The 18599-nt window shown below is 37.1% G+C and overlaps 1 protein-coding gene and 1 pseudogene across 1 annotated transcript in view; both read right to left on the reverse strand.

Moving 5' to 3' along the window:
• LOC117709061 (AGBL carboxypeptidase 4) overlaps nucleotides 1–18599 on the reverse strand; it is a 959025-nt gene that overhangs the window by 883001 nt on the left and 57425 nt on the right. The window contains exon 2 of the mRNA XM_076934446.1: nucleotides 677–799. Coding sequence (XP_076790561.1) covers nucleotides 677–799 — 123 coding nt within the window. The remainder of the gene's footprint in view (nucleotides 1–676; nucleotides 800–18599) is intronic.
• On the reverse strand, nucleotides 14079–15366 carry LOC117709063 (large ribosomal subunit protein uL4 pseudogene; annotated as a pseudogene).

Here is an 18599-nt window from a genome sequence, read left to right on the forward strand (position 1 = left end):
ATATTTAAACATATAGAGCAGTGACAATCCACTATTTCTAGTCTAATTCACACATCTTTGAATTAAGAGAAATTATTACTTCTGTTATTTGTTTTGTACAAATGTTTCCTAATTGTAATGATTATTTTTTTTACTTTTGTGCATATGAACATACTTTGGTAATAGTTATAGACATATTTTATACTATAATCAATTAGTCATATATATATAAATATATATATATATTTATATATATTATAAATATATATATATTTATATATATTATAAATATATATATATTTATATATATACACAGAGAGAGAGAGAGGGAGAGAGAGAGAGAGAGAGAGAGAGAGAGAGAGAAACCTACTTACAAAGGACCAAATTCTATGACCATCTCAAACTCATATTGTATAAAGTAGACATTTAAAGAATTAAAATGTAAAACATTACCAAATAATGGCAGTTTTATTCCAAAATAGCAACACTACTATTACATATTTAATATCATAGAGTAGTGAAAATCTATTGTTTCCAAGTTAATGCTAATTCTTTCATAACTAACTTTTCTCCAAAAACATGTTCCATTATGGTGAAAACCTAATCACTGAATCACAATGATTGATCAGATGGAATTAGATTATGAGAAAACAGCCTTCTCAAACAAACTAAAAATAAGACTTTTAACTACACTTACCGCTTTCAAAGCAAGCATCAAAGGTAAGATGTCCTTTCTTGGGCTGTCCAGAGTATCCACTTGGAAACACTATGTATTTGTTCACATTCCCTCCAATGGCATCCTCATTTCCTGTATCATTGCCTATTCAAAAACACAGAAAAGTACTAGTATTAAACATAAATCTAAGTATATTTTGCAATAGAAATCTAATAATAGTGATTTGAAGTTCATTTGAAATCTTTGCTCTATCTCATACTAACTCTATATAATCTCTAATATATAATATCACATATAACCTCTAATAATGAGAAATAGAATAGTTAATTCACTTTCAGGTTGTTCTATATTTAGATTTAAAGCTATCTAGCATCATTACTGAAATCTAAACTAAGTTTAGGAAACTGATTTGTAGCAACAATGTTAGAGTTTTGGTTTCTTAAAAGAAAACACAAGTATTATATGAATATGTTTCTGTGAAATGAAGGGCTACTTCAGATTGTGCAGAGCAGATGACTATGATTTGCCTCATGCTCTAGCAGGGCATGATTTTGCCAGCTCAGGTAGTTTCTGTGATAGTGTAATGATTGGAGTTCTAGGGACTTGTTAATATCAGTGTTCCAATTTTTAGAGTTTTACTTTGGGTAACATGATAGCAACAGACTGCATTCTACAGAGATAACTTTTCTGATGATGTTTTGTTTCATGTTTTCTTTTTTTTTGTTTATTTGAGACATATACTGATTCTATAGTCCAGAGTGTCTCAAAATTCTCATACCTTAGCCTCTCATGTCCTGGGATTATGGGTAAGTGCTACTATTCCTGACAAGAAATCTTAACAGGAGTCGATCAATATAACGGATTTCAATTGCCATACTTAATAAACTAGCAGGGGCCACACAAACTTTAGCCTCCAGCATGTAATCATAATCACTCAGCAACTATCATCATTGAGGCCAAATGTCCACCAACATAGAGATAGGAATTTACTGACTCAGATCATTGCTAGAGATAAGTAATAAGATCATTTAATATACACACATATATTATACATGAGTGACACATTTAATATGATATAAAATAAACAACATCTCTAATGCACTGAAAACAAAATATTGTAGGTAAGTTTACTGAGATATTTGTTTTAATGCAACAGTCTGGAACAGAACATATAACACCTCTATGGCATGTCTATATTCTGTGGAATAAATTTGTAGCATTTTAGTTTGTTTGAAACAGACCAACATTGACGGTGTCTACTTTGTAGGAGCCAGGAAAAACGAGTGTACTAAAAAGAGGAGAATCTTGTATGACCTCCAGTTAATTTATTGAATAATTCCATTTGCAATTATGTGAGCTTAGAATCCATCTCTGTTTGCATACAAATACAAAGAATTTTGCACTTTTTAAAAACTACATCTAAAATAAAGCTCAAGAAAATCTGCATTTAATTTGTTCATAACTTTATTTAAAAGAAACTAAAATTTTAGAAAAATCATGCATGTCACCAACAACACTGTCATTCTTTGAGGTGACTGCCATAACATCCCTGTCAGTCAGCACTTGAAAGGCCTCTGTTTATTGTAAACCCATGTATGACTAGATACACACATACCCTGTTTTCCTTGTGGAAAGTCATATTCAGGCTGTGGATCTACATGAAATGTAATCTCCTCCAGGAAGTACTGCCTTATCTTTCCCACATAAAGAAAATAGATGCCCTCTGTTTTCATATAGCACATTGTTTGTAACTTTATTTCAGAATCATTTTTCCAATAAATTTCTCCCTCTAGTGATCATGTAGTATCACATCAGAAATGACACCTTTTACTGACACTTTCTGCCTCTCCATCCCAAATATTATACAATATTGTAAGTATTTCTTGATTTGTGAAAAAAGTGAGAGAGACTTTTTAGGAGTTAAATTTTATTTTATTATTGAAAACTTTTGCTTACTTGCTGAAAGCTTAAACTATTTTTATTTTAAGTTCAGAAAGTGAACAAACAGTACTTTATAATTTTATGTATTTAATTTGTTTGTATACTTTGCATATATGTCTGTACAATACATGTGGACCTGGTTCAAGAAGATAACAGAAGAAGGCAATGGATCCTCTGGAAGAACACTTGAACTCTAAGCCATCTCTCCAGCCCCCAGTTCTTTAGATTTATATTTTACTCTGATAAACATGTATGATATAATGAGATCAAATAAAGAAAAAAGAAACTGCAAAAATTTAATAACTGACACAGCCATAAAAAATAAAAAATATTAATCCACATTATGGTTAATTATTGTGTCAGTTATTTTTTCTATAAACTTAATCAAAATACACATTTGAGCAACTTAAGAAATGAAAATTTTATTTTGCTCATAATTTCAAAGCCCACTTGATCATGATGGTAACGTGTTCTTGTATTCGGCTTGTGAGAATTTTATTGAGTAATTTTGCATCAACATTCATAAGGGAAATTGGAATGAATTCTCTTTCTGTGGTGAGTCTCTGTGTGGTTTAGGTATCAGGGTAACTATGTCCTCATAGATAAGTTTGGCAATGTTCCTTCTGTTTCTATTTTGTACTTAAAGTCCTAGCTAGAGTAATAAGACAACTAAGGAGATCAAGAAGAAACAAATTGGAAAGGAAGAAGTCAAAGTATTGGTATTCATAAATAATATGATAATATGCATAAAGTTACCACCAAGATTCTACAACTGACCACCTACAACTGATAAACAACTTCAACAAAGTAGCTGGATAAAAAATTAACTAAAAGAAATAACAGTAGCCCTCCTTTATACAAACAATAAATGGGCTGAGAAAGCAGTTAGGGAGACAATATCCTTCAAAATAGTCACAAATAATATAAAATATCTTGAAGTAACTCTAACCAAGCAAGTAAAAGACCTGTATGACAATAACTTCAAGTTGCTGAAGAACAAAATTGAAGAAGATATCAGAAGATGAAAAGATCTGCAATGCTCATGGAGCATAGGATTAACATAGTGAAAATGGCCATAGGTGGATCAATGGAATTGAATCAAAGGCCCAGAAATAAACCCACACACCTATGTACACTTGATTTTTTGTTTTACAAAGAAACCAAAATCATACTATGGAAGAAGAAAAGTATCTTCAACAAACTGGGCAGGTCTAACTGGATATCTGAATGTAGAAGAATACTAAAGACACATATTTATCACCCTACACAAAACTCAAGTCCAAGGGGATCAAATATCTCAATGTAAAACTAGATATACCTAGTCTAATAGAAAGGAAAGTGGGAAATAACCATAAACTTATTGGTACAAGAGATAACTCCTGATAGATCATAGATCAGGCTCTAAGATCAACAGTAAATTGGATCTCATGAAACTGAAAGTCTTCTATAAGTCAAAAAACACCAAAAGACACAATCAATAGGACAAAATATGGATTAGTAAAAAAGATCTTCCACAACCCTACATCTCACAGAGAAATAATATCTAAAATATATAAAGATCTTAAGTTAGATACAATAACCCAAATAACCAAATTTAAAAATGGGGTACAGAGCTAAACAGAAAATTATCAACAAAGGAATATCTAATAGCCAAAAAACATTTTTTAAATGTTCAATATCTAGTCATCAAGGAAATGCAAATCAAAACATCTGTGAGATTCCACATTAGAATGTAAAATGGCTCAGATCAAATACTCAAGAGACAGCATATGCTGGCATGGATGTGGAGCAAGAGGGACTTCTACATTTTTCATGAGAGTACAAACTTTTACAACCACTCTGGGAATTAATTTGGCCATTTCTCAGAAAATTAGGCATAGTTCTACCTCAATGACCATCTACACCATTCCTGGGCATATACCCAAAAAATGCTCCATCATTCCACAAGTACACTTGCTTAACTATGTTCATAACACATTTATTTATAATAGGCAGAAGTAAAGAAAATGTGGTTTATTTACACAATGGACTACTACTCAGCTATTAAACACAAGCACATCTGTTGAAAGTGCTGTCTTTTTTCCACTGGATGGTTTTAGCTCCTTTGTCAAAGATCAAGAGACCACAGGTGTGTGGGTTCATTTCTGGGACTTCAATTCTATTCCATTGATCTACCTGCCTATCTCTGTACCAATACCATACAGTTTTTATCATTATTGCTCTGTAATACAGCTTGAGGTCAGGGATGGTGATTCCCCCAGAAGTTCTGTTATTATTGAGAATAGTTTTCGATATCCTGGGTTTTTTGTAATTCCAAATGAATTTGAGAATTGCTCTTTCTAACTCTATAGAGAATTTAGTTTAAATTTTTAATGGGGATTGCATTGAATCTGTAGATTGCTTTTGGCAAGATGGCCATTTTTACTATATTAATCCAGCCAATCCATGAGCATGAAAGATCTTTCCATCTTCTGAGGTCTTCTTTGATTTCTTTCTTCAAAGACTTGAAATTCTTGTCACACAGATCTTTCACTTGCTTGCCTAGAATCATACAAAGATATCTTATATTATTTGTGACTATTGTGAAGGGTGTTGTTTTCCCTAATTTCTTTCTCATTGCTTTTATCCTTTCCATATAGGAAGGCTACTGATTTGTTTGAGTTAATTTTATATCCAGCCACTTTGCTGATGTTGTTTATCAGCTGTAGGAGCTCTCCGGTAGAACTTTCTGGGGTTGCTTATGTATATTATCATATCATCTGCAAATAGTGATATCTTGACTTCCTCCTTCCCAATTTGTATCATTTTGATCTCTTTTTGTTTTCTAATTGTTCTGGCTAAAACTTCGAGTACTGTATTGAATAGGTAGGGAGAGAGTTGGCAGCCTTGTCAAGTCACTGATTTTAATGGGATTGCTTTGAGTCTCTCCCCATTTAGTTTGATGTTGGCTAATGGTTCGCTGTGTATTGCTTTCATTATATTTAGGTATGCACCTTGAATCCCTGATCTCTCCAATACTTTTAACATGAATGGGTGTTGTATTTTGTCAAAGGCTTTCTCAGAATCTAGTGAGATCATGTGTTTTTTTTCTTTGAGTTTGTTTATATAGTGGATTATGTTGATGGATTTCTATATATTGAACCATCCCTGCATTCCTGAAATGAAGCCTACTTGATCATGATGATTGAAAAAATGTTTTGATGTGTCCTTGGATTCGGTTTGCAAGAATTTTATTGAGTATTTTTGCATTGATATTCATAAAGGAAATTGGTCTTAAGTTCTCTTACTCTGTAGGGTCATTCAACAAATGGTCCTGGCTCAACTGGTGGTCACCATGTAAGAGAATGCAAATCGATCCATTCTTATCTCCTTGTACAAAGCTCAAGTCCAAGTGGACCAAGGACCTTCACATAAAACCAGATACACTGAAACTAATAGAAGAGAAAGTGGGGGACAGCCTCCAACATATGGGCACAGGGTAAAATTTCTTGAACAGAACACCAATGGCTTATATTCTAAGATCAAGAATCAACAAATGGGACCTCATAAAATTGCAAAGCTTCTGTAAGGCAAAGGACACTATCAATAGGACAAAATGGCAACCGACAGACTGGGAAAAGATCTTTACCAATCCTACATCCAATAGAGGGCTAATATTCAATATATACAAAGAACTCAGTAATTTAGACACCAGAGAATGAAATAACCCTATTTAAAAAGGGGGAGCAGAGCTAAGCAAAGAATTCTCAACTGAGGAATATCAAATGGCCGAGAAGCACCTAAAGAAATGTTCAACCTCCTTAGTCATCAGAGAAAGGCAAATCAAAACAACCCTGAGATTGCACCTCACACCAGTCAAAATGACTAAGATCAAAAACTCAGGTGACAGCAGATGCTGTCGAGGATGTGGAGAAAAAGGAACACTCCTCCACTGTTGGTGGGATTGTAAGCTGGTACAACCACTCTGGAAATCAGCCTGGTGGCTCCTCAGAAACTTGGACATAGAACTACCCGAGGACCCAGCTATACCACTCCTGGGCATATACCCAAAAGATGCTCCAACATATAACAAGGACACATGTTCCATTATGTTCATAGCAGTGATATTTATAATAGCCAGAAGCTAGAAACAACCCAGATGTCCTTCAACATAGAATGGATACAGAAAATGTGGTACATTTATACAATAAAGTACTACTCAGCTATTATAAACAATGACTTCAGAAAATTCTTAGGCAAATGGATGGAACTGGAAAAAATCATCCTGAGTGAGGTAACCCAATCACAAAAAACACACATAGCATGCACTCACTGATAAGTGGATATTAGCCCCAAAGCTTGGAATACCCAAGATACAATTCAACGACCACAGGAAGCTCAAGAAGGAAGATCAAAGTGTGTATGCTTCTCTCCTTCTTAGAAGTGGGAACAAAATACTCATGGGAGCAAATACGGAGACAAAGTATGGAGCAGAGACTAAGGGAAAGGCCATCCAGAGACTGCACCACCTGTGGATCCATCCCATATACAGTCTCCAAACCCAGACACTATTGCAGATGCCAAGAAGTGCTTGCTGACAGGAGCCTGATATAGCTGTCTCCTGAGAGGCTCTGCCAGAGCCTGACAAATACAGAGGTGGATGCTTGCAGCCAACCATTGGACTGAGCATTGGGTCCTCAATGGAGGAGTTAGAGAAAGGACTGAAGAAGCTGAAGGTGTTTGCAACCCCATAGGAAGGACAACAATATTAACCAATCAGGCCTCCAGAGTTCCCAAGGACTAAAACCATCAACCAAAGAGTACTCATGGAGTGACCCATGGGTCCAGCCACATATGTAACAGAGGATGGCCTGGTCGGACATCAATGGGAGGACAGGCCCTTGGTCCTGTGAAGGCTCGATACCCCAGTGTAGGGGAATACCAGGGCGGAGAAGTGGGAGTTGGTTGGTGGGTGAATACCCTCATAGAAGCAGGGGAAAGGGGATGGGATAGTGTTGGGAGCCGACTTTTAGCAGAAAGCGGCTAGATTATCTTTGCAGCCATCTGGAACCATATACCCTGATAAGAGATTGGTTTTCAATGGCCTACAACAGCTGAAGCACACTCTGATATCCCACATATTTTGTGTTGCTGTTTACTGCCCCCAGCTGCAAGGCGCACGTGGTAGCCAGGCCTGCAAGGCATGCAGTTCACGTGCTGTCCACGTGCTATCCAGGCCATATATGCCTGTAAAGCACACGTGGTATCCAAGCCTGCAAGGCACACAGTGCACATGCTATCCACGCTATAGACGCCTGTAAGGCTTAAGTCATATCAACATCTGCAAAGCACGTGGTATCCACGCGCCTACAAGGCACATGGCAAAAGTGTATAAATACCTCAGAATTCCCTTCAATAAAAGAGACTTGGTACGAGACTTGAGACTTGAGACTAGAGACTTGGTATGAGACTTGAGACTTGATCAGACCTCCTGTCTTGTCTCCATTCTTTGCGTCTCCTGCCCCAAGAGCCCCACTCTCTCTCTCTTGACCAGAGCACTTAGCTCCAAAGCGTTGAGGCGGAGCAGGCCACAACATTTTGGCCCCCAAGCAAGCGAGAGTATGGGCCTCAACAGGATAGGAGGTTTCTGAGGGGGAAACATGGAAAGGGGATAACATTTGAAGTGCAAATAAAGAAAATATTTAATAAAAGAAATGAATATTAACCATCAAAAACACCCCCCCAAAAAAAAAACAAAAAAACAAGCATATCATGAATTTTTGCAGGCAAATGATGGAACTAGAAAATATCATCCTGAGTGAGGTAACCCAGACCTAAAAGGACATGCATGGTATGTATTTACTTATAAGTGGATATTAGCCATAAAGTACAGGGTAACTATGCTACAATCCATAGACCCAAAAAAGCCAATTAACAAGGAGGGCCTAAGGGTGAATCCTTGAATCTTTCTAAGAAGGAGAAATAAATCAGATATTAGAGGTGGAGGGAGGGATGGAAATGAATGGGAAAGGTGATTATGTGGGGAATGGGGTTGGGGATCAGGAGAGCAGGGGCTAGGGAGAGTAGGGCAGAGAATGCAAATTGGCTGTGGGTAGGGATAGGGCATCTCTAGGATAGGCCAGAGACCTTGGACATGGATAGAGGGTAGAGGGAGGGAGTCTATGAGGGTGAGTCTAGCTGAGACTACTGTCTGTGAGGACATGAAGCCTAAAATGACCACTTCCTGTAGGTTGGCAGAACTCCCAGTGGAGGGATAAGGACAGCAACCCAGCCACATACACTTAGATCCAAAATGTGTCCTGCCTATAAGATGTGCAAGGAACAAAGATGAACCAGAGACAGAGGGAATGGCTAACCAATGACTAGCCCATATTGAGACACACCACATGGGCAAGAACCAACCCCAGATATTATTAATCATACTCTGTTATGCTTGGAGACAGAAGCTTAGCTTAACTGTCCTCTGAGAGGACCCAGCAGCTGATGGAACAGATGCTAAAACACACAGCCCAACATTAGTTGGAGCTAGGGTGTCTTGTGAAAGAGTTCGGAGAAGGATTAAGGAACCTGAAGAGGATAGGGACTCCACAGGAAGACCAGGAACTTCAACATAAACCCTTGGGGACTCCCAAAGACTGAACTGCCAATCAAAGAGAGAGTATGGGTTGGACCTAACCACCAACCACCCCTGCGTATAAGAAACAGATGTGCAGCTTGCTATTCATGCAGGTCCCCCAACAACTGCAAGGAGCAGGGGCTATCCCTGAATCTGTTACCTGCCTGTGTATTCTGCTCCTCTAACTGGGCAACTTTGTCTGGTCTCAGTGGGAGAAGATGCTCCTAGTCCTGCATTGACTTGATGAGCCAGGATAGGGTGCTCCCCATTTTTAGAGGTGAAAGGTAGGGGGAATGTGGGAGGATCTGTATGAGGGGAGCCTGGGAGGAGAAGGAGGAGATATTGGGATGTAAAGTTAATTAATTAATTAATTAATTAACAAAAAGAATTAATTAATAATTAATTAATAAAGAATTAATTAATAATTAATTAATTGACAAAAACACATAAATGAGAAAGTATCCCTCAACCACTTTAAGTGCATATGAAATTACAAACAATACTGACAATTACAGAAGTACAAAATAACTCCAAATGACAGCTCTCACTGCTATAGAATAACTTTTGAGTTCCTGACTTCTGTACTTAACTAGTCGTTAGCCTAAACCTTGTCTTATACAGATTTTCAAATTCCAACGCTGAATTATTGCTCTACATTTAGGCAAGGCATTAATAATTTTTAGTATGACTTGGGATTTAATACCACACAAATTTGAAAACTTGAAATCATTTAATTCATATATGTGCTTTAGTTTGACCTCTATTAAGTAATTTAACCATGTTGGGCCTGTTTTCTTAACTTTAAATGTTTTCCTGAGAATTACAGAAAATACGTGTGAATAATCTAAAATATAATAGTCCTTCAGTAGGTAGATTGTTATTATTACTATCATGGTTATCATTGTTGAGACATGTATATTATCAAATATGTATATTTATCAAAAGAATAAAAGATTAAATTCTGTAGGGTATAAGGGAGAACTCAGAGACAAGGAAATGGGTCATTTAAAATCATGAAGAAGTCATTGTGCCTTTTCCTTGTGTGAACACAGAAGACTGTAGCATTTTCTTCCATTATACATAAATACACCCTCATTATCATTGTGTGCAACATATTTTCTCTACAGATAGATACAAAACATGATTTTCTTTTAGTTTAAGTTAGGACAGAACATTTAAATAAAATAATTAAAGTTTACCTTTAAAGAAGTAAATACTAACCTTAAAAATTGTTATCATATACCTTGATAATATTGGTTCTACAGATTTATAAAAATAGCAACACAGAAAATTAGTATTTAGAAATAAATTATGAGCATATTTGGGGAGATGAGGAAAGATTTGTATTGTTAAATGTAGCATGTACCCAGTGAGATAATGTGGTAATTATATCTTATTTCAGACTGATAAATAGGACTGTTGAGACAACTAGAAATAGATTTCTAGAGCAGTGCATAATTTTGACACTTAAATGGGTTATGCCACTGATGGATGTGTCTAAAGCACACTTTGTTTTATTTTTTATGTTGAAACTACTTCACACAAAGGGTATAAGCAACTCATTGCTCAAAATAAAGAAGCTTATTAACTAAAATTGACCCTTATATACAGCATGTTTTCCATATCACAGATAATCAAAATACTTTTGAATAGGAAACAAATTACCTCAGTGTATAAATGTAGCTACAGAGTCTGTCATTTTATGCCATAATTCCAGAGATTTACAATTCTGGTTGAAGACTACATTAAAGATGATGATCATCCTACTAATCACAAATTCTCAGCAATAATAATAATAATAATAATAATAATAATAATATCTGAAAGTTCTGCTTGAGAATGTTTTAGGAGAGTTATAATAAATAAAAATATATAATAAAAATTATCCCACTTCTCCAAGTACACTATACTAAGAAGATAGTATACTATGTTACATATGATTGGGAGAAATACAGACCTAATGCTGAGTTCTTTCTTGGCAACTTTGTAGTACTTATGACTATACAAGAGTCCAAATTCATCAAAGCTAAAGTTTTATGACTTCTATTTTGAAATATGTCACAGCTGTACAGCATAAATGGTTGAATATTTTTTCCCTGAAAGAGTAATGTGCATCTAATTCCCTAGTGTTTGATAATAAAGGGCATTCATACTGTGGTCTTGCACAGGACCATATTACACTTTCTCGATTTCATACTAGTTAATTGTGTATTCCTTAATGCTGATTCTTCAACATTTCCTACTTGTATGCTAGTCATAATGGAAAGAAATATATTTTTCTTTAATTAGTAGTAATGTAGATGCCTGTGTTCACAGAAAGAAAATGAGAAGGCTGTTCCTATGGAACCATGTGGTAGTAACCAGACAAGGTAGTGAGGCTAGCTAGACGATGTTTCTGCCTGTCACACAGGCTCAGAAACTGTCCTTCCACACAGACTGAACTGTTTCAGAAAGGCAATGATGATAGATCAGCCCTTGGAGAATTTACATATGTAATCTTGTCAAACTACAACTGCATTCTGCATTCCCAAATTAGACCTGTACTTCTAAATGAATTTTTAATTTAGAACCTAAAAACAGAACCCTTAAAAACAACATCTGGTTAGCATTCCTAATCTATTTTTGCCAGATTCAATATTCAAAGACTTCCAGCAGTGTTTTGCAAATTGTGGATGCTTCAGAGTTGCTGGTGGATCTCATCGATCTCCCTCAGCAGCCACTCAGCACTCACTCAGTCCTAAACATTGTGCTGGGTGCTGGACATCCAGAAATAAACAAAATTAGTATAGCCATCAGAATGTAGGTAGGGATGTGGAGTAAATATGTACTTAAAAATTGTTCTATATTCTATTATATGATTGCATGTTACAAAATGGAGATGTAAAGAGGTAATACACATCTGATATGTATAAAAGAGGAGAATGAGCCAAGCTTTTGTTAGAGAAAAGTACAATGGAAGCCTTGATGAGGTTTTGAGTAATACATGTCTCTTACAAATGTATCAGTGGTGATAAATTACTGTAAGAGAAAAGATGATAAAACTAAAGAAATGACAAACTTCATAGATGTTGAAATTAAATTCTCTACATTTACTTGGAAAAATTCATTAATCAAATGGGCTCATTTTTATTCAAGGCTGAGACAAAATAAATCCTTATCATAATTCTTGTGGATGTTTCTAAGATAGGCCATTAGTCACAAGCATATAAATATGAAACTCAAGATCCAAGAAATTTTCATAACCAATGAAGTTAGGCCAAATAATGAAGATAAATGACATGCCCTGGTGTGTGTGTGTGTGTGTGTGTGTGTGTGTGTGTGTTGTGTATATTATGTATCTGCATATATGTGTGTATGTATTTGTGTGTGTATATATACATATATATGTATATATACACATATATACATATAGACATACACACACAAACATTGATTCAACTCATGAAGAAAAAGTGGCTTAAAGAACTCAAAGTTTTGATCAATTAGTGTGGTAGTTTAAGTGAATATGACTCCCATAAGCTTTTAGAGAGTGGCACTATTAGGAGGCGTGGCTTTGTTGGCGGAAGTGTGCTTCCTTTGGCAGGCTTTGAGGCCTCAGATGATCACTCCAGGCTCAGCATTACTCTTCCTTCATGCTTCCTGAGGATCCTAATATAGAACTCTCAGCTGCTCCAGTACCATGTCTGCCTGCACACCACCATGCTTCCTGCCATAACAATAATGGACTAAATCTTTGGAACTGTAAGCCAATCCCAATTAAATGTTTTCCTTTATATGTCTGTCTGTCTGTCTGTCTGCCTGCCTGCCTGCCTGCCTGCCTATCTATCTTCCTATCTATCTATCTATCTATCTATCTACTTATTCATTCATTCATCTGTTTTACATCATAACTGCAGTCTCCCCTCCCTCCTCTCCTTCCTTCACTCTCCCACCATGCCCTACTCTTCCTGCTTTTCTTTTCATGAAAGGGCAGGCTTCCCATGGATATCAAACAGTCACAAGTTGTAGTGAGATTAGGCATGTCCACTCCTATTAAGGCTGGAAGAGGAAACTCAGTAGGAAGAGAGAGTCCCAAAAGTGGGCAACGAAGTCAGTGACCACCCCTGCTCCCACTGTTAGGAGTCCCACAAGAAGATCAGGCTACACAACTGTAACCCATAAGCAAAGGACCAAGGTCACTCCCATGCAGGCTCCCTGGTTGGTGAGTTCAGTCTCTGTGAGCCCCTATGAGTCCAAGTTAGTTGATTCTGTGGGTTTTCCTGTGCTGTTCTTGACCCCTCTGGCTCCTACAATCCTTCCCAACTTGAGACCCACTCCATGGGTGGGCCGCCCACCCCTGATACTGCCAGGAGGGCCAGGAACCAGAGGCTGAGTAGCCCAGAGAGCTAGGATAGAACCAAACACAACTGGAAAAAAAGTCAATAAAATGATTCTTAATGACACTGCTATACTTAGAGATTGGTGCCTAGCTCAGTTGTTATCAAAGAGGCTTCATTCAGCAACTGCTGGAAACAGATCCAGAGACACACAGCCAAGCATTAGACAGAGCTTGGGGAAATCCTGCAGAAATATTTTCCTTTATTAGAGTTGCTGTGGTCATAGTGTCTCTTCACAGAAATAAAACCCTAACTAAAACAATTAGCATTACAAAAATTTAAGAGAAATCACACTACTACATGAAGAGCTTTTTTTCCTTGATCATGTAAAGTTAGTTTCAAAGTTTTGTATACTGATCTGATCAGAGTTGAAGAATTTGGGTGACTTTAAATTCACATTTTAATCAAACAAACTACAGTATTCTTTTTTTTTCTCACTGTATCTTTGATTTATTCAAATAGGCTGTCTCTATTTGCTCCCTGGAATTTAGCAGATTTTAATAGTTTATGCAGCAGGCTTCTTTTCTTCTGTGGTAGGTTTCTTCTCTGCTGGTTTTTTTGGTAGCCACCTTTTTCCCTGCAGGCTTCTTCAGCTTTTTGCTGTTCACAGGCTTCTTTCCTTTCTTGTCTGCTGCAGGCTTCTTCTCTGCTTCCACCTTCTCGGGTTTGGCTGCCAGCGCAGCAGCTGCCGCTTCCAGTTTTTTCACCTGAAGTTTGTGATTTCTGACCTGGCGAAGAATGGTATTCCTGCGCATTGTCTTTGCGTAAGGGTTCAGCTTCAACATGATTCTCAGGTTTTTCAGTGGATTATTCTTCAAGACTCTACACTGAATCTTCTTGTGTGGTGCTCCGAGGGCTCTTTGGATCTCTGGGCTTTTCAAGATTCTGCTAAGGTCTGTGTTCATCATCTTGTGCATGGGAAGGTTATAGTTACTCTTGAGGGAAGCAGCCTTGCGCCAAGTGCCATACAGCTCGTCCAACTTCCGGAAAGCACTTTCAGTCCAAATGCAGAAACGCCCCACGTACCCACCAGGAGCAAGCCTCAGAATATTCAGCTTGTTTACATTGAGCAGAGTAATGCCAGGGATGTTCCTGAAGGCCTTCATGATACCATTATCCTCATTATAGATGATGCAGGGCCCCCTGCGCTGGATCCGCCGGCGGTTTCTCATTTTGCCCTTGCCAGCCCTCATCCTCTGAGAGGCATAGACCTTTTTGATGTCATTCCAAGCTTTAAGTTTCTTGAGCAGCTGAACAGCCTCCTTGGTCTTCTTGTAACCTTCCACTTTATCTTCAACCACCAAAGGCAGCTCAGGAACCTCCTCAATACGATGACCTTTAGACATCACCAAAGCTGGTAAGGCCGAGGCAGCCAGGGCGGAGCAGATGGCATATCGTTTTGGGGTTGTATTCACTCTGCGGTGCCAGTGCCGCCAGGTTTTGGTTGGTGCAAACATGCGGCCCCCACGACACATATTTCCAAAGGCACCCTGGCCTGAACGGTGGGTCCCGCCACCTCGAACTCTGGGAATTCGAGCCACAGCCCCGCCAGTAGCCCAAGACTCAGCACTGGTCTGATGACCTGCTAATTCACTGACGGCATAGGGCTGTCGGTTGTTTTTCCTCAAGTTGGTGTGAACGAAGTTCACAATATCCGGTCGAATGGGAGCTTTGAACACAGCTGGCAATGTGACATTCTTGCCAGATGACTCTCCCTTTTCAGAGTACAGCATATGAGGGGACGGGCACAAGCCATGACGGGGAGAGGAGAAAGACACGCTCCTAAATACAGTATTCTAAATTTAAATTTCACAACAGATAATAATATTACTTCATCCATTATACCTATCAAACATTTTTAAAGAGAAGAGTTATAAACGGTTGACTAAATGGATGAAATTCTTAAGAGAAATTAAAGGAAAATGTATAAGATTATATTACTTAAATGAGGCAAACACAAAGATGTGAAGTCTATGTACAAACTATTGTAGAACTTTAGTAAAAGCTATAAAAATAGCTACTAAGTTTTGAGAACTTACAATGCATGAGACGTTGGACTAAGTATATATTTGTAGGAGTATACATACACACACAAACACATACATACACATATAAATGTTATATATATATATATATATATGTAAAGAGAATCAGATTGATATGTAATCTAAGTAACCTTTGAACTCATGTTTTTGTGCAAACCTTTCAGCTCAGCATTCCAACTGCTGTGTATTATTTATTTATTACAAAAATCCTGTTTTTTCTTTCCATAAGTAATAGAACTTGATGCTTAGAATTATAAGGTAACTTTCCCCTTATTACATAGCTAATGAGTAGAAAAATCACAAATCAAATACTATTCTGATTTGAACAGCATTAACCATTGGTTTGATGCAGTTAGTCATTCAGTAAATGAGTTCCTACTGTCTACCAGGAAGAGCTCTAAGTGTGGAGACACCATCACTTGGCACAGATGACTTTCATTCAGTAGTCGTTGAATGTCACTGATATGTGATTCATTGTTGTTAATATTTGGTACATCAAAGGAAGCAACTCCTATTTGTAGAGATGATAACTATGTAATAATTATAAATATATTGAAGTAAATATGACACAGTCTTTGAAGAAAACCCATTTTCATTCTTCTCCTGAGTATATAACCTGACATCTCACACACCTCTTTCAGTTAAGTAAATTGTTAGGTCTCAATGAAACCCAGGACAAGTCTCACACTTTACCTGTGGCTCCTACTTCTCTGCCTGACCCCTACACTAAACCTCTACCCCCAGGGACGTAGCTTCCTTTCCCTAAACTTCTCTTTCGTATATAACCTCAGCCATTTTGACTACACACCCCATTGCTTTCTTGGCTTCTGGATGGCTCCCCTCCCGGATCTCTCCTAGTCTATTTGACCCCCACCATTCCTCTCTCTCTCCACTTCCCAAGGCCTTCTTCACTCTGGACCATTCCTTAGGCTGCTGGCAGTGCTGTCCTTCATTTCTACAATTAAACTTTCTCCTCAACCATATCTAGGAGTAGTCATGTCCTCATTCGTCTATTCACTAACGATGTGACTACAATTATAAAAAAAAAGAAAGAAAGAAAGAAATGGCCACTGGAATTAAATACATATGAATCATCTCCATGGATAGAATCAGTATTAAACAGTACAAAATGTATGATTGGCAAAAGGTCTAGTTCATGCTGCAGTTGCAGTTGTAGTTGTTTTTGTTGTTGTTGCTTTGCTTGCAAGACTAAAGGAATAGACTAAGTGGCCCTCATGTTTATTTGATGCTCCAGTAATTATAATGTGAATATAAATAGTCAACACCTTCCTCTTCATTCACTGCTATGTCTACAATGAGTAAGCGGACTAAGCAATTTCAAAATCTTTTCCATCTCATGCAAAGGAGGAGGAAGGAGGAGGAGAAAAAAAGGAGGAGCATTTTTTAGACCTGCTTTCACAAAAAAAATCCTAAATGCTCTCTTTTTCCATCCATCAACCACAACGAAAAAAAAAAAAAGACAAGAGAGGACCCATATGTAAGATGATCCTTAGTCCCTTGATTGGAATAAGAAAGAATTTGGCTGTTTAAATAAGTCAGTGGATGAAGGTGCTCATGTTATTGTTGCTGCTGCTGCAACAGCAACCTGTTTTATATCAGGTGATTAGGAATAATATCTTGAAGAAATGACATTTTCTCTCAGTACAGGGAGGCAATGATTCCTGTGATGATATATGAGAATATCACAGGTGACAGAAATATGTGCAAAGACTGAGAAGCAGAAGGGACAACAACAAAAACCTAATGGAGATAGGATAATTTCCCTTCTCTCAAAATATTAATGAGGTGAAGTGAAGATCTACACACAAAGTTCTCATTCCCCACCTGCATCAGTGGCTCTCAACTGTGGTAATTCTGTCCCTGAATGAGGCAACTAGTAATGTCTGAAGACATTTTTGGTTATCCCAACTGGTACTGCTGAAGGTGTTGCTGAACTCTAGAAAGCAGAAAACTGCCATGCAGCCTGAAATGCACAGGAACTATTCCCTCCTCAACTAAGAACTGTATGGCCTAAAATGATAAAAAAAAAAAAAAAAAAAAAAATCCCAAGGTTGAGACATATCTTACTAAAAATCCAAGAATGGTAGCTTGAGGTTAAAACCTATTAAGATTCCAGAAAGGTGAGTAAAAATGTCTTTGGTAAAGAGGATAAGGTGGTTGAGGATAATGGACTTCCAACCAAATGTCAGCAGAAAAAGATCAGGTAATATAGAAAACAGAAATAATGAAGACTATGGCAATAGAATAAGAACAGGAACTGAGCAACTCCTCCACTGCAGTCATTCAGTCCCATACCACTAGTCATGTTCTCATCACAAGACTCATCTTTGTTATTAAATGAAAAACAAAGACTAAAATGTAAGGCACGGTTTTAAAGTCTGTGTTACTTATTTCAAACATTTTCACTTCACAGATAGTTCTTTAAATATGTACTATGATAAAAGTTATCAGTAAATGCCAAACCAATATCCCTCCACTAATTTCACCCAAAAGCCCTAGAAGGCTCTTAAGCCATCAACCTAAGATGACAAGAACAATGTACTGTTTTTATTTTACAGACTATATCATCAATTTAAAGAATCTCTGTAAGGTTTTTTTATATGAGTTCTAAAAATCTGCAATTTTAAGCTTATCTTTATTTTATTTCCTTTATTGAATATGGATTATTTTCTCATACAATATATTGTGATTACAGAGGATATGATATATCCTCTCCTTTTACTCGTCCTAGACCAAGAACCAGAGATTAGATCATCCAGAGACCAAGAGTAAAACCAAATATATACTACAGGTCTTTTTAAAAATAGTGATAAAATGACTGTAAATGATATTCTGTAACACTCATTGATCAGTCCTTTGTTACTCATCATCAGAAAAGCTTTGTCCTGCAGCAGATGGAAACAAATACAGAGACCTACAATCAAACATGGCACACAGGAAATCTT

The sequence above is a fragment of the Arvicanthis niloticus genome, chromosome 5 (genome assembly GCF_011762505.2).
Source record: "Arvicanthis niloticus isolate mArvNil1 chromosome 5, mArvNil1.pat.X, whole genome shotgun sequence".
NCBI lineage: Eukaryota > Metazoa > Chordata > Mammalia > Rodentia > Muridae > Arvicanthis > Arvicanthis niloticus.